At 41.5% G+C, this 23,660-nt stretch overlaps 1 protein-coding gene across 22 annotated transcripts in view; it reads left to right on the top strand.

Annotated features, from left to right (window-relative positions):
- Window positions 1–23,660, top strand: part of TENM2 (teneurin transmembrane protein 2) — a 1,162,025-nt gene that overhangs the window by 798,113 nt on the left and 340,252 nt on the right. For 18 of the 22 annotated variants that reach the window (XM_070569063.1, XM_070569066.1, XM_070569065.1 and 15 more), the window contains one exon: window positions 10,212–10,421. The exons of the other annotated variants lie outside the window; for them this stretch is intronic. In XM_070569063.1, coding sequence (XP_070425164.1) covers window positions 10,212–10,421 — 210 coding nt within the window. The remainder of the gene's footprint in view (window positions 1–10,211; window positions 10,422–23,660) is intronic. 22 annotated transcript variants of the gene reach the window in all.

Raw genomic sequence — 23,660 nt, 5'->3', positions numbered from 1 at the left:
AAAACAGTTCTACATCTTTCAAGGGAGAGCTTTTCAGCCTTTCCATTGGCTATTTCCATTGGTTAGACTCCCAGAATTCTGATCTTTAGCACCTTATCAAGGACCATTCAATGAGGAATGGGTGGGTTCTGTGAGTGTGGGCAGCACAGAGATGAAATAGTTCAAGCATCTGCTGCCTAGAGCCCATGTTTTATCTTTGTTCTTCCTAAGGCGTGGAGCAAAACATAGACTTACAGTTGAGAACCATTTGCTATCTGCAGACAAAGCCTCTGAAAAGGAAAGCTTCCAACGAGAACGAAACAGTCACCATTTGTACAGCACTGTACCATTTGCACTGTACTTTCCTATATGTTATTTAATCCTCCAAACATCCTGGAAGGGGAATAGGACATTTATCTCATTTTCTTCTAATGCATGATAATAATACTTACCATTTAGCATTTAGATAAATGTCTCATTTAATACTTAGAATAATCTGTGAATTATGTTTATACACATTTTGGTTGTCAAACAGTTGAGCCCAGAAAAGTTAGGTGACTTGCCAAAAGTCACCCAGAAAATCAGTGGCAGAACCAAGATTTGAACTTCAATCTGGTTCCAGTGTCAATCATATTGTTGCATCAGTCACCAGTACTTTGTCATTACAAAGGTTAATTAAATTGCATTGTCATTTCCTGTGCAGTGTGGTATGAGCTCTAGAGCTGTAATGCCTGGTCTCAAATTCTTCCTCCCAACCAACTTATCCCCTCTTACTACAGTCTTCTCATCTTTGGAATGAAGATGATATTACTTACCTCCAGAGGGTTGTTGTAAGATTAAATATAATAATGTATGTAGAGGGCTTGGAAATAATGCCTGGTACATCATAAGAGCTCAATAAATCTTAGTGATGGGCAATATTGTTGTTTCCATGTACCACAAAGCCAGGAAATGAACACAAAAATGAGAAAGATAGATTCCCAAGTGTCATGGAAGATGTTTTCCAGGGAATCCCTTTGAGAATTAAGTTTTGGCATGGGCATACAGTTTCTTTAAATCTTTCTCTAGAAGTTTTCCCCCAACTGAGCTCTTTTGAGAGTGTAATGTAGGTTCCAAGAGGGCAAGAAACAGCCCCATGTATCTTCCGCGTGTTACTCAGCTTAAAGAGAGAACTCTGTAAGAGATTGCATTAGCCACACAGTTTAGCACTTTCGTCTAGTGTTTCTGGATAGTGTTGGGTCACGTCTCCCAAGCAGTTCCCTAGGGCAAGAAGCTTTCATAATTAGAATGGAATCATATCTTGCATAGGGGTTTAGGCTGTAAGGTCAGCAGCTGAGCCAAAAAATGTGGCCACACCACCACCCATGGAAAATCCCTTATAAGGGTGCCACCTTAGAGACTGGCATATTGTCTCTTAATAAGCCTAACAGTCAGTTTTTCCGCCAAGGTTGTCACAGACTGCTATGTCTTCATTGGCGCGCCAGATGAAGTAGTGACTTAATATTCTAGCCACTCGCTTAAAAGAAAAAATCATACTTTTAGAATCTGAATCAATTCTTCTCAGCAAGATACTTACACACTGAGAAGTACCTAAAGCCCAAGACCAACAGCCACAGGCAGCCGGCAGCGAAGTCAATGCCATGTGCGTTTGATAGACATCCAGTTAATGTTTGTGGAATGAATTGTTAAAATTCACCATTCAGGTTGCTATTTACTGTGTAGAGGCTCTGGGATAGGCTAGGATGCAAAGGTGTATAATCCCCAGTTTCTACCCAGTCACTCACAGTCTCATGAATGAGCCAGACATTTAGGACAGATAAATATGCTAACATATTACAATAATAGAAGTATATCCTGGGCACTAATGGGTGGGGTGATTAGGAAAGACTTATAAAGAAGGTGATGCTTGAGTTGAGTCTTTAAGGAGGTTTTCAGGAGAAGGTTGAGACTACCAATGAGAACGGAACATTTCACTGCACAGGGAGGGATGTGAGGAGGGAAAGATAGATATTCAATACTACAGTCGCTTTGAAGTGGTTAGAGTACAGGGGATGAGGAGGTCTGGCAAGGGATAATTGCCATCCAACAGTTTGCACTGTATTATGGAGACAGTGGGGACTCTTGTGTAGGTCGAGAGAAGAAGCATGACATGAGCAAATTTGTATATTCAGAAATATGTTGGCTCTTGTGTGGAGGGGAGAAACACAGGAGTGAGGGATACCAGTAACTGGGAAGCCAGAACTATGGACTGTGCTGTTTAATATGGTAGCCGCTAGCGGCTTGCGGCTATGTAAACTTACTTAAGAATTCAGTTCCTCGGTTGCACTAGCTGCATTTTAGGTACTCAATAGCCACATATATTAAATATTGTAGACATAGAACATTCCCATCATCACAGAAAGTTCTGTCGGACAGCATTGACCTAGACAACTAATATCACCAAAATAATAATGCCATTTCATCCTAAAGGAGCTGGGAGATGTAATTAAGGTGCGTGTGTCAAGCCACTAGGAATTTCTGGGCAGAAGGTATTTGAGGATCCATTACCTTTCGGTAAACAGTTGTGCCACTGTAAGTAAAGTAGATTTGTGTCCCCAAAAGGGGAAGCTGCACAAATTCACTGCATTTCACCCCATGAATATGAAAGGGCTGGCATTAAAAAATTATAGAAATCATACTACTTCAAAAACAAACTCTACCCTGAATCGATAGTCTGATCTATATTTGACACCTTCCAAAGTGCAGTGCTGCCAGGAAGAGGTGATATGTAAACACGCAAGTTGTTAGTAAGATCTGGTAGCAACACCCAAGTGCATAGAGCCCCAAACTGTGAAGACAGTTCATGCTCGATCTCCTGAAAGAGGCCCTTTAACTGGGGCAAGTCCAACAGGCTGCCTTTCTCCCAATACATGCCGTATAATAGCTTGCGCAAAATCAGGATAGTTTTGCCAGGGCCATCTGAAAACGATTTGTTTTCAAGAAAATGCTTAACTGGGCTTTAGTGAGTTCAGTGAAGTGTGAGTGAAGAGGGCAATTAGGTCTTCTGCTGTGAAAATAGAAACTTTAAATGGGGTGATATGGAATAGAGCTAACCCAGTTAGGCTGGTACTGCCTCATGGACAAGACGTGAGAGGTCATCATGAAAATGCCTCAGGTGAGGTTCAGTAACCTACAACTGACTTGGAACATTCTCCCCCGAATCTCTCACCTCTGTAAAGGCCGCCCAACTCTCTCTTGACAAACAGGTCTCTCCTTGCTTTAGAGAAAGGCGTTCTATAACTTCCCTCAGTGACGAATTAGAGCCATGGGGGAAACTGTCCCCGCTCTCTAACTGAAATTCCCCAATGGCAATTTAAGCTTATTTGCTTGTTTTCTTAGGTTGGTGGAAAGAGCTAATGGAACCAAATTTTCCACTTCTGATATCTGCCCAATTCTTATCAACTGGAAAAAAAGAGCTACTTAAAAATTGACCATGTGACATAAAGTATACTAATCTAAAGCCATCACACGTGCGGACCTGGTTTCTCAGCCTTGGCACCGTTGACACTTGGGGCTGGAAATTCTTTGTTGTGGGAGATTATTCTGTGCACTGTAGGAGGGTTAGCAGCATCTCTGGTCTCTACCCATTAGAAGCTAGTAGCATCCTTCCCCCCACCACCAAACTGTGACAACCAAAATGTCTCCAGACATTGACAAATGTCCTCTAGGGAGCAAAATTGCCCCCCTGTTAAGAAGGATTGATCTAGCCAAAAATCAGCACTAAATATAAGCAGGCTGCTACAGGGAATATAAATATATAATATGATATCAATATAAAATATAAATAAATATATCTATATTTTAATTTTAAGATGTATTCTTTGAGGTCATTTTGCATTCTGCAATTATAGTTGAAACTACTGTCTCTCTTCTTTCTTTAAAATTTAAGACATAGGTAAGAAATTGAGTCCCTTTCACCCTACCCCAAGATCAATGTGGTCTATGTAAGGGCCAATAGCAGCTAGAAGGTGATCAGAGTTTCTCCCCAGTTCTGAGGACAGAAAGCTGCTGTAGCGCACGCTTGATTGGTAATAAGTAGACAGCCGTCTACCTGCGTCTCTCCCCGACTCTTTAAGGCCCACAATATTCTTCTCACTAGACTGGATACCTTGCGCCATAAATGATTTCTCTGGGACCCCGCATGTTTGATTTCTCACGGTTTAACAGGGAGAGAGTCATTTTATAGAATGTGAAAATTTCGTAGTTTTGGAGGCAGAAGACCTGGAGTCTATGTCCAATTCTTCTATTAAATAAATAAGTGGCATCAGCCAAGTCATTTTCTCATGTGTGCTTGGTGATCAGTTTTAGGCGGGATGCTTTTGGTTCTAAGTGACAAAAACCAACTCCAGCTGCTTAAAAAACAGAAATAAAAGGGGCTGGCCCCGTGGCCGAGTGGTTGGGTTCGTGCGCTCCGCTGCAGGCGGCCCAGTGTTTCGCTGGTTCGGGTCCTGGGTGCGGACATGGCACTGCTCATTGGACCATGCTGAGGCAGCGTCCCGCATGCCACAGCTGGAAGGACCCACAGCAAAGAATATACAACTGTGTACTGGGGGGCTTTGGGGAGAAAAAGTAAAAAATAAAATCTTTAAAAAAAAAAAACAGAAATAAAAAATGAGGGTGGGTGGAGAATAAGTTGGTTCATATGCTGAAAAGTTTCTCAGCAGTGTGGTTTCAGGCCTGGCCAAGTCCAGGTACTCTCCTGATGTCATCAGGGATGTCTCTCCCTTCATCTCACATCTCTGCTTTCCTCCCTGTTGACTCCATTCTCAGGCAGCCTTTTCCCTTCAGTGGCAAGATGGCTTCACTGTCTCCTAGAGTCAGCCCCAGGGGGAAAGAATGACAGACTCTCCACCTGTGGCCCAGCCATGCACACACAGTAGGTGCTTGTGAACCAACTAGAACCAATAAGCTGCAAGTCTCATTAGTTCCATCTCGGTCCCTCACACCTACTATGTGTCAAACACAGTCCTTAAGGGCCTTATATATATTATCACCAGTCTTCACAACAACACGTGACGTCAGTGTTATTATCATCAGAGAGGCCCAGAGAGGTGAAGTAAGTTGCTCAAACTATGTTAATATAGTCCTTTTGCAATACTCAACTTTAACATAAAAGCCATATTTTTATTATTTTTGAACTCTCAGAACCACAGAGGATTTCTAGTTTTTGACTTAAGAATTGCTGTCTCTTTACAAATTATTTATTCTGCATGAGGGGTCAGTGTGGCTATTTCCAGGAGGAGCCTTGTTTATGCCCATGGTTAATAACCTCCCCTAAGGTGACCCTGAAGGTGCCCTCCAGAAGAGGACCGATGAGTTTGGGTTCATATCTTGCTCACTTTTTAGCAATCATTCTTGTCTAATGCGGAAAATAGTAGAATGAATCATTCAAGGCTTGGCTTTTGGAGTCGGGTTGCCTGGGTTCAAATCCCAGCCAGCTCTGCTGCTTGCTAACAGGGCAGTATCAGGACAGAGTCAGTCCTTCTAGCCTCAGTTTCTTCACCTGTAAAGGGGGATGATAATAGTACTTGTTCATAGAAAAGTTGTAGATGTTAAAAGAGAAAAATACACATTAAATATTTAGCTCTGTTCTTAGCACAAGGCAAGATCACATATATAATTGGTAATGAGGTCATTGAACTTTTTATTTTGGATGCAATTTTTCCTGGTACCATTTTTTTTGTTCTACTCCATCAAATATTCTGATACCCGATCACTACACAGATCAATTATGCATTGTCTACACGGGACATTTTAATATCTATTTCTTTGAGTGAAAAAGGAAGCAGTTGTTTTAAGTGAATTTTGGGAATTGATCTGCAACGTGCCTTCGATCATAAATTAGTGAATCTATTAGCAACAGTTGGGTAGAGCAGCAATTTCACTGAAAATATTTACTGCTTTGGGGGTGGAGGGAAGATTGCAGCCCTTTAATCTTGGATAGGGGAACTAAATCTGGATCCAAATCGATTTAAGGAGAAAAATGGTGCTGTAATTGAGACAATGGGAATTAAAGCAATGTGACTTCAACCACAGATGGTGTAGGATAAAGTTTTCAGGTGTGGCTGGAGTGGATGATGAATGAAGGCCTGGAGTGTGGCTGGCAAATAAATGCTGTGCATCTGCTACTTTTCACCCACTCCTGGTCCATGATTTTTCTAATTGATGGTGGCACTGTTTCCCACTGAACCCAGGGCGTCCTCAGCATCCTTCTCAACACAGCGTTCCAAACAGCCACTACCAATCTATCAGAGTTGGTGGGGAACTGCTTTTTCCAGCTATAGATTTTTTAATCAGAAAAAGTTCACGAGTTGAAACTATCACAAAATCTTACTCATTTGGAAACAGGTAAATTAGCAAAATTGGAATTAGTCCCCATTTTTAAGGCTGTAGGGGAAATCCAATCTCGCAGATAATTAGACTTTGATTTACATGGGCATCTTGGAAAACACACACATACACACCTACACATACACAAGACCATATGAGTTTAATGAATGACATATTGCTGCCTTTGCATGTTTCCTTTTGCTTTTTAACAGTTCAGTTAAACCCTGTTTTCTGTATATTTGCCAGGGACTCTATACCCATTCAAAATGGAACTTCAAAAATAGTTTGGGGATCAGGGGGCCTCTGTAGTGCATAAAGCAGAAACCAAATAAGTGCATAGCCCCTGGTTCCATGCCCATCCCACCCTAGGCATTTTGGTAAGAAGTCGTGGTCTATAGAGTGAGTCTGTATAAGTTCCAGCTCTCTCCCCTGTACTTTGGAACCTGTTTGTGTCGGTACAGATGGTCTCTGTCAGTTGGAATAGTCAGGGGGAAAAATGTAGCATAAGTGAACAAAATTAGCAAATGACATAGCAAATAGGCAACAGCATACAATTTGATTGGGGGCTGATCTAGGGACTGAGATATTTCCCAAGTAATGGGAGGTACCAGCAAGCACAGGTTAAGGAGCTACCAGAGCAGGGATTTAAAGGAGGCAGGGAAATAACAGGAATGAGACAGTTCCGTGATGTGTATTTCACACACCAAAGTAATCCCAGTGCTTTCATTGTGTTATGACTGCTCTTCCATTGTCTGTGTTTGTATAAATTAAAAGGCAGTTCTGTCTGTGCTATGTGAAATGAATTCATGCTGAACAAAATCTCAAAAAGTTCATGTAAAGAATGATTTCACAGCAACTATCATATCAGGCTCCTGGAAAATCGCACTTGAACTTCAGTTCCACCTCAGTCACTCAAAGGAATTTAAAAATTGGCTCCCAGCCATCCTTGTTCTTCAACATGCAGTTTCAGATATGCCTCGATAATACAAACTGTAGAGCCTATTGATTGTGAGTTAAAATCTGTTCCCACCAGAGCTTCACTGCCAACTGGACGTCAACACTGACTTCACAGCGCCCTGGTCAGCACACCTCCACATTCAGGAGCCTCGAAGGAGGCAGAGGGTAACATCACTGTGAAGGAGTCACTTTGAATTTCCTGACAAAATTACGAGAAAAGCTTTGAACTCTGCCAGATGATGGCTGCTATAAATGGTTATTCAAAGAAATGTTTCTTATTTCAAATCTTGAGAGTGCCTTGGGGTTGGGAAATGGGAAACTGGAAATGTGATTTCCTATAAATCACCCCTCTCCCTGTATGTGCCCTTCTTCCTTTTTTGTCACCATGCTGTTTGGGCAAACACCTTGCAGAGTGGTTAGAGAGTGGATTTTGGAATAGACAAACCTGAGTTTGCCTCCTGGCCCCTATCACTTCTAACTATGCAATCTCACCTCTCTATGCCTCAATTTCCTCCTCTATAAAATGGGAATTATAATAATTCTAACCTTTTAGGACTGTTTTGAGAATTAAATGAGATAATACATGTGCAGTGGCTGGCACAGTGAGCGGTAGATAGTCATTGTGCAAAAAACATTAGCAGTTAAAATAGTAATAATACTGATAGTTATTGGAGGGAGACCTATGGGAGAAGGTATTGATTAAATGTTAGCACTGATTCTCATGAAGCTCTAAGGTGGTCCACCTACCTCTGCTGGAGCATCTGGCTAGAATATCACACTTTATATGGCTCCCAAACAGTTATGAATGAATTGAATTTTTCAAATCAAACTCCATTTATCAACGTTGATCTATTTCCACGATTAATCTTCTTCAGTTGTGTTACTGGACAGGAGCCCCTAACGTTAAGCTTTGAGTATCTTATTTCCTGTCTCTTTCTGACTCCCACCCTCAAAAGTGATAACAGGCTAGTGCTTTGAGGTCTCTGTGCCATTGTTCATCATTTTTTCTCTCACTGGAAGTCCCTTTTCTCCTCTTTCAAAGACTGCTCAGTCATCACCTTTCCCAGGAATCTCAGTGTGACTCTCTACCCCCACCTGGCCAAGCTGGACCAAGCATCTCTTTTCTCTGCTCCCACAGCAACATGTCCTTACATGCCACCATCCTGCTCTTATCATGGGGCTGAAATGATGTACTTACCTGTCTGCCTCCCCCACTAGACTGTGAGCTCTCTGAGGGCAGGAATGATGTCTTGCTTGTTTTTGTGTCCTCACTGCCTCAGAGCACATAGGAGGCACTTCTACATTTTATTGAACCAAGCTCATCTAGCGATAACATTTAACGCACTGAACAATAGATCAGGAAATACAATTATGAAAGTGACAACGAAAATTGGCATCCATTTGAGGTGTCTGAAGACGTCTTCACATATGTAGTACATCTAAAAGCAGGGCAACATGTTCCTCTGGCTTGGGCACTTCTTGCCTGAGTTGAAACTCTAACCTGACTCTTCAGTTTGTTTTCTCAGCATCTTACCCTTCCTTCCACACCCCCAGCTTTAGGGCATATCCTGTGGACTGCTAGCCTTGGCTCATTTTTATGAGCTTCCCAGATGAATAAACCAGCAGGCAAGCAATTGTGAGGACCCCAAGATGTAAGGGTGAATCAGGTGAAAGTATACATGGCAACTATCCTCACTCAGCAATCTGCTGCCAGGAGCTGCCTGCCACCTGAAAGGTCACAGCAGCCTTCCGTGTGGGAGGAGAACTTCTTGATCCAAGGGCAGCTCCACGTCACTGCCCACTTCCTGCCAGGCTGGCTGCTCCTCCTCATGGCCTGGAGTGGCTGTGATTCTCTTTGTAGGAATTGCCTCCTGGTGTCCAAAAATATTACACGGTGGAGAGAGTGGGGGCATTGGCAATTCTTTGGGATGTCAATGTGTCAATCTTTCCATCTCTCTTCTACTTCTACCCCAAACTAATTAATTTGGTTTTAGTCTACCTTATTTATTTGTTCACTCATTCACCAGGTGTTATTCATTAGGAAGACACTGAGGATGCAGGGGTGACTAAAATAGATGTTCATTTTCACATAGTAATAAGGACTATGAAGAAACGTAAGCAGGCTAATAGGATGAAGCAGATAGGTGGGAAACTTTCAAGAAGGCAGACAGAGAAGGCTTGAATGAAGAGAAGAAGCAGAATTGTAAATATCAGTGAGGTGCAAGTGGGGGAGAATGTTCCACGTAGAGGGGACAGGATGTGTAGACTCTGAAGATGGGATGGCGAGGCTTATTCAAGCAGCAGAAATAAAGATGGCCTTGATGGCTGGAAAGTGAGGGGCCAAGTGGAGAGTGGTAATGGCCACTATTAGAGGTGAGGCAGCTAGTGCCAAAATAGGAAATACAGGTAGGTTATCATAAAGAGCTTGGGTTTCTTTCTACATGCAATGGGAAGCCATTGGAGAGTGCCAAGCAGGCAAAAGATGCGACCTGATTTCTATCTTTAAAATATCATTCTGGCTACTGTGGAGAAGGGATGGGGACAATGGGGAGTAGATGGGTATGTGGCAAGAGTGGAAGCAGGGAGACCAGCAAGGACAGTTCAGTGAGAGATGTGCAGACCTAGATTAGGACAATACCGGAGGAGACAGAAAGAAGTGGATGTTTTCCAGACTGATTCCATTTCAGCTGTGTACATGAATATTTCTTCTGCCGCGTTTCTGAAATATGCAGCTAGCTGTGGTATGAATTTGGACATTTAGAAAAACATCAAACCACTTGAAAAAATACATCTGGAGCATTTCTTCTTTTGGATATTTGTATTGTGAGGTGGTTTCAATGTAACTTTCTCTGGATGCTCTCATGACATTCATTGCTGACCTTTGACCCCTCTGTCCTCTTTCCCAGGTCGTCCCATTCCACCTACATCCTCGTCTAGCCTCCTCCCATCTGCTCAGCTGCCTAGCTCCCATAATCCTCCACCAGTTAGCTGCCAGATGCCATTGCTAGACAGCAACACCTCCCATCAAATCATGGACACCAACCCCGATGAGGAATTCTCCCCCAATTCATACCTGCTCAGAGCATGCTCAGGGCCCCAGCAAGCCTCCAGCAGTGGTAAGGAAACTGTGGTGTCTAAATGTGTGATGTGTGCATGACAGTCTCGAGTCTCCAGCAAAATGACAACTCTGAAACAAGGGCTGGGGAGAAGGCGGTGTGGGGATCATCAAGGTGAAATACATTTGTTGTTTTGTGGCATTGCCATTCCAGGATACATCTGTTGAAGGTCCCAGTTACTGAAGAGATCTTGCTCATTTTAAGAGGGTTTGGGCCTCCTTCAGCGGCAGGAATTTGCCCGCTGCTGCACATGAGAGCATGTAGGTCTCAAAGGTGAAGTGCAGAGAGACAATGGAATATTGAATTTTGTATTACTACAATTCTGGGCATAGCCGAGTGACCCTGGACACCCTCACGTGCTCAATTTGTGTGCATCGCAGACCTCTTGTTTTTTGATGGTTGGCTTTTGACTTTTTCCTCCTTCCTGGTTTAAATGATTTTGTGATTAAAATGTGTTCCCTTGACATGAATATGGAATGTCTTGCCAAGTCTGAAGTGTTTGGGGGTGACCTCTCCTATAATCCTCTACTGTGCCACTTCACTTGAATTTAACAAGCTGATCGCATGGTACCATGATAAATACTGATTCTAAATCCCTAGTTCTCATTGTGGTTTTCACATTCACAGAGCAAAGGGACTGGTTACAGGGTTCTGTCCCACTTTTGAGGATTTTGTGGCTACTGCCTCCCCATGCAACCTCTGAATTTTAGGTGGAATTGCCCTGGGCCGAGCAACAATCATGCCTTATTTTGATTTCTCTTGTTAGTGACTTGTTTACATAACATAGAAATGTAGGAGTTAGCAATATCTAGGGTTAAGTACCCATGGACCAAGGAGAGACATTTGCAGAAATTAATTGCTCCTGACCCAGAGTTCTGTTCTGAATTTGCCACTCATGGTGTTCATTAACATATTCCATCAAAAGCAGTACAGAACTTTCCATGCCAAGAGCTTTCCTTGATAAGATTGTGTTTTGGCTCCATCCATGAGTGTATGCCACCACTGGCCTCAACCTCTACAATTAGAGAGGACCCCATAAATACGTTTAAGACAATTCATTCTGGAGATGGAGTGATGGACTGCTACTATGATGGCCCATGCCCTTCTTCAAAGCCAGGCCTGATATATTTAGTAAACTCATATTCTTTTACAAAAAAATTACCTAATCAAATCTCTCATCAAATGAGCAATCCATTGTTGATATTATGTAGGCCTTTAATCTACCATAAATCTTTATTAGAACTCATCAGAGCTTCTAGTTGGAGAGAAATGTGATTATGGCACTCTTAAAATGACATTACATCATTGGGGTGATTGGTTTATCATTTGGAGAAGAGACATCAATCATAACTAGCATAACCACACAGTAAATGAATTCAACCTTTCTACCGCGGAACAATGACACTGTAATTGCTCAAAATCAGGCTTCAAATGAAATCAGAAAATGCTCTTTCTTCAAATATGATGTTAACTTAATGGAATATATTATGAAAAATCATGTTTGAGGAAATTCTATATAATTAAAAATATGTGGAAATATATTCCCTTTTTCTTTCATTGGAACCTGATTTTAGCTACAGAACCAATTTTTTGCTGCAGAGATTATGTTGCATTTAATTGAACTGTGCTCCCTCATGTTTTGCTGCTTTTGATTTCATACTGTATAATCGTGATGAACATTGTGTTACGAAGGACAAGAGGCTTTTGAAATGAGGTGCACCTGCTGATAGCTTTTAAAAAATAGTCAATTATTAGGGAGAAAATGAGCTTTTAAAAACTGTATCCTTTTGTGACTATATAGATACCCAAGCAAAGATGATTTCCATAAGAGAGGTCAATTCACGTCTCGGGGCTGTCTAGAATGTTTTCTTAGTGATAACGCTGTGAGTGATTTCTTTTCTTTTGGTCGTTGTATTAGATTGTAAGTTGTGGATAGAGTATTTTTGTTAGTTTTCTGCCTAATCAAGACCTCATTTTGGTGGACACAACTGATCTGTGTGTTCAGAGTCAAACTTAGCCATTTTTCATCACTGACACCAATTTGTTCAGCTCACTTAAGATTGATAGCAATTTAAGCCTCAGCAACTGGGGAGAATACCACAGAAAATTTGAGGGTCCGTTTTCATCCCAAACAAGAGCTGTGCTAATATGATTTCTTCACCTAAGGGGTGAAGACCCAATTGTGTAATACCCTTGTTTTCAGCGGATATTTATCTGAGAACTTGTTAAAGCTCCTGCCAACAGGCAGTCATTCAAAATTCTTGACTCTGGCTTAAAGTGAGTGCAGATCAAGTCCAAATATGTGCATGCTCACGTCTGTGTGTGTGTGTGTGTGTGTGTGTCTTGTGGAATAGATTTGGGGTCCAGGGCAAATTGTGGATTCTATCAAGATCTGAATGCAGTTGCCATGCATTTAAATTTGACATAAAGGATTGAAAATAGAGTTTGACACAGAAGATGCAAAATGCAGAGCTGCGCCTGGGTGTTCTGAATTGAGTTTGATGAAGGGGGCTGGTTTTCTGGCTAGGCGTGGTGGCACAAACAAAGCGACACTGTGATTGGTTGTGTTATGTTTAGCTGGTTAATTACACCGAATTTTTAAGGTTGGTCTCCTGGCAATGACCTTGTGTTCTAAAGATCTGGTACCAGTTTGGTCTTTGTCTCTTTCTTCGGTGAAGGAAAACCCCTTCCGACACATTCAGCCCATACATGACAGTAAAAAATTATTTCCTGCTGTCCTCTTATTGTCGCTGTTATTACTTGACGTTGTGAAGCCCTTCATTGGGAGAGTCACTGCACACATTTCCTGCCCAAAGAGCCTCTGTTCTAAAGAGACAAACCGGACATAAACTATACAACTAAAATGCTTTTGACAACAAAATCCTCCTCAAAGCAACGGCAAAACTTCACCTTTCTGGCTTGACTGTCATTATTTTCTATGACTGGAGTGCATTCTTTAGTGGACGGTACTAAAACCTCCTCACCTTTGGAGCCAAATTGCTCTAACCCTCCATCTATGCCAATCGAGAAGATACCAGGTGTAGCTAGTGAGATGCTTAGAAGAGTGGCGTTTCCCTCCCCCTCAAGCGTTTTCTTCCAGATAGCTGAGCTCCAGCCAGTGGCTCATCCTGTGTTCTGACCTTCTGCCAGGGTGAGTTTGCTCTGGAGATGTTTCTTGTATACAGCAGCATGATTTCAAATCCTATGAAATAACTCGTCTGCAAAAGAAATCTGGATCCCGGAAGCAGAGTAATGGAGGCGCTTGTGGATAAAGGACTAAGGTTACCTTCCAAATTGGGATAAGCTTTGCAGTTGGCTATCAGCATATAAGGCAGAAAATATATGAGCAACCAGATAATAATCTAAAAGCATTGGCTTACCTCCCCTCTCATAAAAGGTTGAGTTTTAGTTTTCTTTAAAGTCTAAAGAAAGGGGCTTGGTGCATTCATTAGTAACATCAAACTATGCAGAAGAAACATAACCAGGATGCCTGTGCAGGACCCCTTCAGTTGGTCGTGTGTGGCAAAGGAGCTATCCCAGCTGCAGAGTCTCAGTTTGTAACTGAGTGCGTTCAAGGGGCCCGGAGCCCTTTTTAAAAAAGCAATGGCTTGGTTAATTCTAAATGAAAATAGTACATGAAGATCAGCCAGCTTTGGGTTGCCTGGAGTGGTCCAAGAATTCAGTTGCTTAGCTAATTTAATGATTGTCTTATTTATCTGGCATCATAAAGCAAAAGAGCTTCATCCATTCTTTCATTCATTCAGTCATCCACCCATTCATGTATTCAACCGTCCATCCTCTCATTCTTTCCCTTTCTTACATCTCCTCCATAATTTGTGACAGCTTATGACAATTTTTTTTAAAACTGTAAAACTATAATTAGATCATACAATAAGTGTAAAGAAAAAAGTCTGGGGGAAGAATCATACATACATGCACATATATGTAAAGTCCTTTTCCATTATTTAAGATAGACAGAAACCTTGATTGTAAGCTTCCTAGAAACCCAAGCAAAAAGGGAAACAGAGAAAGGACAAAATGCACAACATCCATGAGATAAAAACAAATCAACTGCCTCAGGAAAATTCTGAATCCTCATAGTAAGGCTAGAAAGAAATTTCTCTTAAAGGGCATAATGCGTGTATTCCAGACAACTGAATTCTCAGTAACGTGCTATAATACACACGCTAAAGAATTTCCTGTCAAAATTTCTTGTAACCTTCCTCCACATAAGCCACAGAAAACACTTTCAGTTAAAAAACAATTCTATAAATGTCCAAAAATTGCATAGCCCAAGGACAAAACTTGACTTGATCCATACTTAAACCTTAGTTCTACTAAAGGACCGTGTAGAATGCATGTCCCATAGACAATCGACCTTAAATATCATTGCTCATAACTAAATTTTATGGGAATTATGGAGTTTGAGGTTATAGTCACCACCCAGGACCTGAAAAGCAGATGGTCTATGTTACAAATTTGTCCTGACAGCCATAGAGAGGACAGAATTGATATCCTCTTGTGCAAACTGAAGCACGACTCCAGGCCAGACCTACTCGTCCGGCCCCACCCACCATCCATGGGGCTGGATACGCAATGAGGAAGAAGGGGGCCACAGAACTTTTTTAAGTTAATGAAATATTTTCCCCTTATATATTTTAGGTTTAGGGAAATTTCTTTCCTCTAGTATATTTTAAATTTTCTTGACTTCTTAAGCAGATTATACCGACCGTAATTTAATTCAGTTTTGGATTTCCTGAATAGCTCACAGCAATTATTATGCACATTGGTGACTGTCCTCTGCTGGTAATACTAACTCATTTTTTTAAAGTCATTGTACATCGTGAGGTTGTTTATCCCACGTCTCCTAGTGGAGTGCATTTTAACTTCATATTCTGCTCTTTCTAGGCTTTTCTTTCTCCTTGAAGCTTCACTCCATCATGCAGAGACCTCCACTGCAGGATTTCTGGTGTCAGATTTCTAGTAGATGCTCAATAAGTATTTATTAAATAAATGAATTAACTAATGTCTTTAGTAACTGCCTTCATTTTATTACTTTACTGCTTTCCATCATGTATGATGGAAAAAATGGATAATTGTGGGGAAAGAGGGCAGATCTGAATGTCCCAGCCTGAGGGAATATACTTAGTTTTATAAAACATACTCAATATACTTACTTTTTGTCTTGTTTTGTCTGTTTTTAGATACTTTAGGACTGTGTAGTTCATTTTTTAAATGAGAAGGTTTTGAAAAACCCTGTTTATATACATCATGACAAGTAGAGGCAGGGCCACCACAAAGAACCTGGTAGGAAACCCAGCGGGAGAGGCTGCATCCGTCTGGGAGATAGTTCATTTTTCACCCTTGATTCTAGGGTCAGGAAATAGAGTCCTAGTATCATTCCCTTTGCCAAGTTGGATTTGTTTTGTGCATAAGCCACTTGGTTCCAAGTTCTTCCCTAGGTCAACTTGGATGCCTGGGTCAGATGTTCAGAGCTGCCTGTAACCCCTTCCTGGTCCCGAGGCAGTGGTTTGGCCCCAGCTGCCTTTCCTCCGGGGGGGCTTCCCAGCCTACCAGGCAGTGCCAGCCCAGTCCAGGATGCTGTGTCAAGGCTGTAGGGGCACAGAGAGAGCCCCCACTCTTGCCCCAAATGCAGAGTGACACAGGGTTTAACTCTCAGCCTAATAGCCTTTTCCTCCCCCCGACCGACATAAAATGTTATGCTAAGCACTTTATACACCTTATTTCATTTGCTTTTATTCAACCCCAACCGCATCCAATGCAGTAAGGATTACCATCATACCCATTTTATTGATGAGAAAACTGTGGTACAAAGAAGTTAAGCAATTTGTCCAAAGTCACAAAGCCGGAAAATGAAGGACCTGGATTTCAAACCCAACCTTCCTAATTCAGAGACTTTTCTCCTCATCTTTCTGTTAAGTGTTAACTTCTAAAATATTTGTGTGGCTTACTGAGATATACAGAAGACAATGAAAACATTGTATTAAGGGACATGGGTTACAATTTTTTAAAGGTTGAAAATAATATAGCATCACAAAAAACTCTCCACCTGCACTGCTTGGAAAACCTGCATATCCCCAGGCTCTTCCCTTGAAGACTCTGGTTCAGTAAGTTCAGGAAGGACTAAGGAACTGTGCTTTTGCAGCTCCATTCAGGTGATTCTCATGGTCTGGCATGTTTGCGAAGTGTGAGAGTAATGGGAAAGCTCTCACAAGGAAGGGAGGTTCATTGTACTCTCTCTGATTCACAGCATGATCTTTGGCAAGTCACTCAATGAGCCTGTGCCTCAGTTTCCCTACCTGTGAAGGTTGAGGATTGGCCAAAAATGTCTCTAAGCTGCCCTTGTTGCTCTAGCATTCTGTGTTTATAAGTTCCTTGCACCCAGCTGGGCCAGGCTGTCCCCATGTTTACAGGCCCATCAACCCCTCTTCCTAGAGCGTATAGATTACATTCCATCCTCTGGGCCGTTGCCAAAACTGAGACCTGCACCGTCATGCAGAGCAGCTCCTTGCAGTTTCCTGCAGCGGTTGAGAAGTGTGATTTGGGGTCCTCTGACACTTGGTTGAAATGTTGAAGGCAGTCTTGGCAGCAAGCGGAAAAAGCATAGCGCCTCCAACACCGACCCGGGCTCCTGGAGAGCCTCACTCTGTCCTCCTAAACATAGTGTCCCATCCTGAGAATTGCCTCTCTTGGCCCTGCTAATTGGCCCATCAGTGTAGCAAACAGAAATGGGACCCTTTCTTCTTTTCATCTTCTTGCAACACACACACACACACACGGTTTGTACGTCCAGCAATTTTCAGCCCAGCTAGGGTTGGGACCACTCTCCTGCACCACGGTGCAAATGAGCACACAGGCAAGATGGACAGGTAATTCCTTTGGAGATGCGCAGCATGAACTGACATACGGCACAGAACTGCTCCTCCTCAGCAAATAATCTTGCTATTGACAAAATTCCCAAGGTCGATAAGCATTGTGTACATTCTACCTCTCCATCTCTGTCCCTGGCTTCTTGGTACATACAAAAAGATGTCCTGGGAGCTCTGTGAGATATCTTAACAGTTTCATGCCCTAACAGTTTTTACCCGGAACTTCAGCTTCTCCCGAATTCCCTTAAAGACTACACTTTGTTGTAACTAGCTTCCTGTATGATATTCAATAGCCATTTTAAAACGTGGCCCGAATCCTTTGTTAGAGATGTCTCAATTCTCTGTTGAATGAAAAGATAGATTTCTTTTACCAATGAGCAGTTTCAACAGAAGTTATAGCCCTAGCCCCTGGTAAATCTATTAGACTCCTCCCAAAATTAATAATTAAGAATAACTTTATTCTTTTTTTTTTGAGGTATAATTGACATGTAACAGTAAATGAGTTTCAGGTGTACAACAAGAAAGAGTCAATATTTGTAGAAATTGTGAGATGATCACTACAATAAGGAATAACTATGTTCTTAAGAGAGTGGACTCTGAAATCTATACTACTTGGATTCAAATCATAGCTCAGTCACTTTCTAACACTATGATCCTGAACAACTTATTCTCATTGTTGTACAACCATCACCACCATCCATCTCCAGAATATTTTCATCTTCCCCCAGCTGAAACTCTATTTTCCCATTAAATACTATCTCCCCATTCTCTTCTCCATCCCCAGCCCCTAGCAACCACCACTCTATGTTGTGTCTCTATGAATTTGACTACACTGGGTACCTCATGTAAATGGAATCATACAATATTCGTTCTTTTGTGGCTGGCTTATTTCTCTTAGTATAATGTCTTCAAGATTTATCCATGTTATTGCACATGTCAGAATTTCCTTCCTTTTTAAGGCTGAATAATATTCTTTTGTATCTATATAGCACATTTTGTTTATTCATTCATCTGTCAATGGACAAGTGGGTTGTTTCTACCTTTTGGCTATTGTGGATAATGCTGCTACGAACATCAGTGTACAAATATCTGTTCAAGTGCTTGCTTTGACTTCTTTGGGGGTATATACCCAGAACGGCAATCACTGAGTCATATAGTCATTCTATGTTTAATTTTTTGAGGACTTGCCATACTATATTCCATAGTGGCTGGGCCATTTTACCTTCCCACCAGCAATGCACAAGAGTTCCAATTTCTCTACATCCTTGCTAATACTTGTTATTTTCTGTTTTGTTTTTTTTTTTATATAATAGCCATCCTAATGAGTATGAAGTGGTCTCTCACTGTGGTTTTGATTTGCATTTCCCTGGTGATTAGTGGTGTTGAGCATCTTTTCGTGAACTCTTTGACCATTTGCATATCTTCTTTGGAGAAATCTCTTCAAGTCCTTTGCCCACTTTTTAATCAGGTTGTTTGTTTTTTGTGGCTGTTGTTGAGTTATAGGAGTTCTTTATATACTCTGGATATCAATCACTTATTAAAAATATGATTTGAAAATTTTTTATCCCATTCAGTGGGTTGCTTTTCCACTCTAAGTGTCCTCTGATGTGCAAATTTTTTAATTTTGGTGTCCTCTAACTTTCCTATTTTTTTGTTTTGCTGTCTGTGCTTTTAGCATCGTATAACAAATACTTTTAAGAGCTTATTTTATAGCAGCCATTGTTCTAATGGTTTTTACAAATGGTAACTCATTTAATCCTTACCACTGTGATATAGAAAAGCAGCCCTTCATGCTGAACCGGCCTGACACTAACATCAAGGTGTACATGCTGTTGGGGACTAGCCCAGCATTGCCAGCAGGGTCATGGGTTCTCCCATTGAACACAGACAATCTTCCAGAACATCAACCCCCAACGAGGCCACTCTGTGACTGGGATGAAGTGAGATGAAATGATTATGAAGTGACCACTTCATAATCTTGCCTAAATACAAACAGAAACAAGGTCATTGTCCCTAACACAAAAATACAAACATCCCCCTCTCCAGGCTAAAATGAGTGACTGTTGTTTCTTTACCAATTACAGTGTTAGCCTCTTCTAGTTGGCCCTTCTTATAGTTAAAATATACTGAGATATCCAATCATAGAATTATCCTCGCTATCTGACAGCCCCAAATGCAGAGGGAACCTATTTCCTTGAGCCCTCCCTAAATCACCTGAGAGAGCCCTTTTCTAACACCCTTTTCTTGAAGCACCTCGTTGTGTGTCTTCTCCCTCGTTGCAGTGACCACAGCATGCTCCTGGTGGTGTTTTGGCTGGAGAACATTGATACCATTATTGTATGGGCTGGTATCAATATTATTCTGTTTTACAGCTGGGACAACTGTGGCACAGAGGGATTAAGTAAGTTTCCTAAGGATACATAGTGATGATGCAGTAAACAGAAGTTTGACTCAAATAAACCAGTCTCCAGAGAGATAAGGGTATAGAAATTTAAGTACGTTTTTAACGACAAGAAAAAAATATGTTCAAGAAATAAAAAATATTTACTACATGGCTCATCATTTACTACATGGCTCGGCTCAAAATAGCATTTACATAGCCAAATAATGTGAACACTGAATAACAATCTAAGAATTACATCAGGAGGATGGGGAATGGAAAAGGTACAGATGTGGACTGGTATCTTCTCTGCATCTTCTATAGTGAGAAGTTACTAGATAATGCCTAAAATTGGAAATGCAAGAAATAGCAGCAAAGCATGATATTTATAGACCTGGACATAAATACCAAAACAGTCAGCTAAAAAAGGTAAATGTGGTTGCCTCTAGGAAGGAAGAAATTGGTGGTGATGGAAAAGGATTGCTATTTTTGAAGCAAACATTGTAGAACCACTTGATTCTTAAACGACGTGCGTATTTTTTTTCTTTAGATGAAAAGAAAAAACGTAAAAAGAAAATACAAGAGATTGGGCATGTACAACACAATACAATGTTAAAACCCCAAAGTGGTAACTGTTTAATATTCTCAGACATATTTTCATTCAACAAATGTGTATTGATTAAAGGCTATATGTTTGAGACGACACGAGGTTCTGTGAACTTGAATGTTTAGGCTCTGGAGCATTTTTATCGAATCTGTGGATTTGTCTGTGTCTCCTTCTGGTGATTAGGGAGCCCTGTGGAGTTATTAGAAGCTTTGCTCTTTGTCTCAACCCAGCCCCAGCCTTCCTGAAAAATCCCAGGCTTAGGATGGCACGAGGCAGAGAAGATACCATAACTACTGTTCTTCCTCCTTCCTAAGCAGCATCCATCTAAGCGCAGGTCTCATCTTTTCCCCAAAGCTTTCCCAGCCAACTCCTCCCCACTGGAGCCAGAGTCAGAACTGCACAACAGTCTTGTAGGGTGCTTGCTCAGTTGAGCACCTCATTACATTCTGATTTGTAATATTCTCTTGGTACTTCATGGCTCTATGTCACTCGTGTCAACATTAAATTGTCACCACTTAAAGACGAGGGTCATTTCTTTGGTCTTTCTGTATCATTTAGCACTTGGTGCAGGTTGAGATGCATTCAAGACATCCTTGGATGTCTTGTATTGATCTGGCTTTAAAAGTCCGTGGTAGACTGGGGCAACAAAAAGGTGGATGCATCCCCAGCAAGGCCTTCTGACTCAGATCTGTTGACCACAGGTCATTGTAATGTTTTTAGATCTGAGACTGTCTATGATTGGGGTGTGAGCATGATCACCATTAGAAAGAACAGGAAAGGCACCCCAGGGCATGATGAGAAAGATGAATGTTTGTCTAATCTATTGTCCTCCTTACATCTGAGGAACATTTCTCTGTTCATTCTTTGTAGTAGCTGCTCCCCTGTGGTGAGGGTACCTTTAAGACAGTTGTCTCTAACTTTTTGGTGGTATAGCCAGAATCTAGGGAACCAGCCTAGAGAATGCATGGCCTTGGCATCTGTATGCGTTTCCCAGGGCTACTGGGACCACAGGCACCACAAACTGGGCAGCTTAAAACAACAGAAATTTCTTCCCTTATAGTTTGAGGCTAGAAGTCCAAAATCAAGATGCTGGCTGGTCCATGCTCCCTCCAAAGGCTCTATGGAACAATCCTTCCTTGCCTCTCCTCCCTTCTGCTGGTTGCTGGCAATCCCTAGTATTCCTTGATTGTCACAGCATAACTCTAATCTCTGCCTCTGTCTCCACGTGGGCATCTTCTCCCTGTGTGTGTCTCCAGGTCTCCAAATCTCTCTTTCCTTGTAAGAATACCAATGATTGGATTCAGTGCGCACTCTAATCCAGTATAACCTCATCTCAGTTACATCTGCAAAGACTCTATTTCCAAATGAGGTCACATTCACAGGTGCCGGGGTTAGGACTTCAACATACCTTTCAAGGGACATAATACAACCCACAGCAGCATCCAAATGAATATGAAGCAAGACAGAGCTACTAGATGATGACTGTGGGAGTAGAGCTCAAGGCCTCCTGTGTTATTTCTGTTGCATTGGGAAAAGCATCATGCCTCTTCCTTCCCTCCACTTGTGTTCTAGAGTCCATCTGGTCCCACCTTCTCCCTGTACTAAGTATCTCCTCTCTGGAGGATTTTTGCCAAAAGGATTTAACTATGTGGGGAATTTGTCCTTTCCTTGAAAAATTTCTTGAAAGTGTTATCTACTTTGTCTCTCTCTACTTTCTCACTTCTCACACACTCTGCAAACTATTATTTTTACTTACTTGGTAACTACTTTTACTACATTCACAAATAACCTCCTATTTGCTAAATTTAGTAGACATTTGTCATCACATCTCACACTTCCCTTCTTGACTGTTCCTTCCTCCTTGAAATATCCTCTCCTTTGGTATCTACAGTTCTATATTCTTCTCGTTCTCACTCCTGTGTTTCTGGCCACTTCTGTCTTCCCGTGGATGCCTCCGTCCCTGTTTATTCCTTAAATGTCGGGAGATCTAGAGGTTAAAACCCAGGCCCCTCTGCTTTCACTTTTTATGCCCTCTCCCGTGGGAGATCATCTACACTCATAACTAAAATTACTTTACTGTCGGTGAGTTTATGGCCCTCATATCTGTTTCTCCAGGTCAAATCTTTTACCCAATATATCTAAATGCCCCTGGATATTTCCAGTAGGATGTCTAATAGACAAATACAAAAGGATTTACAAATACAACAGGTCTGAACTGAAACTCAACGTATTTAATCCCAAACATATTCTTCCACTTGACTCTTCTCTGGTATTCTTCATCTCGGTTCTTGCCCCCACCATCCCATCAGTTGCTCAAACTGGAAACCTAGAAACCGTCCTTCCCCTTGCTTGGTTCTACCATGAATAAATTGCCAAACCCTATCAATTTTTACCCAAATATTTTTAGATCTCTGTTGTCACTACCCTAGCTCAAATTACTATTAACTTTGGCCTAGAGATTTAATTGTTCTAATTGATTCTTCTTTCCTTTAGTCTGTCTTCTAATCCATGTTCACAATTCAGTCAGCAGAGTCTCCATAAAACACATATCTGAGCAAGTCTCTGCTGCTTAAACTCTTCACTGGGACCCCCTTGTTCCCTGGATGTAGTCTATACCTTTTAGCATATCCCAAAGGTTCCTGTGCACCTCCCTATCCCCATCCCCCACTGTCCTCTCTACTCCATACATAGTTCCTGAATGTGCCACACTTGTCACTGAGAGTCTTTGCACACAATGTTCTTTTCTCCAGGGAGCCATTCTGATCTTCCTAATCTGGGTTAGTCTCCCTTCCTTAGCGCCCCATGTCTCCTCTCTCATTGAACTCAACATGCTCTTTGACTGCATTCAACATTAGATTTAAGCTCTTTGAAGATAAGAACCATACCTCCCCTGAGCCCCATTTTACACTACGCATTCAGCTAGCACAGTGCCTAGAACAGAGCGGATGCTCGATAAATATTAGGCGAATGAACAAATAAATAGTGACTGAAGTCAAAGATGGAGGAAAGGTGTGCAGAAGGTATTTTCAATTTCCAAAGAACCATCCAAGAAAGTATTGGGGGCAGACCTTGGCTCACAGGCTGATTTTCTCATTCTGTAGTAGAAGAGGTAAAGAATTAAGCATCTGGCTGATGGAATAGTGCAGCATGGATGGCAAAGAAAGCCAGAAACAAGCAAAGAGAACCAATATCATTAATATTTAAACTCCAGAATCTGAATAAACTAGTAAAGTACAGGAAAACTATTTTGTGTGGCACTTTAAAATTCCAGTACCAGCCTCTCCCCCTGATTTTCCTCAGGCCAATCCCATCTTTCTCTTTTGTCATTTTCTATCAAATCTTTTGTTTTAGGATTTCTGTTG

The sequence above is a fragment of the Equus przewalskii genome, chromosome 13, assembly GCF_037783145.1.
Source record: "Equus przewalskii isolate Varuska chromosome 13, EquPr2, whole genome shotgun sequence".
In the NCBI taxonomy this organism is placed as follows: domain Eukaryota; kingdom Metazoa; phylum Chordata; class Mammalia; order Perissodactyla; family Equidae; genus Equus; species Equus przewalskii.
This window is presented reverse-complemented; position numbering and strand designations above follow the sequence as displayed.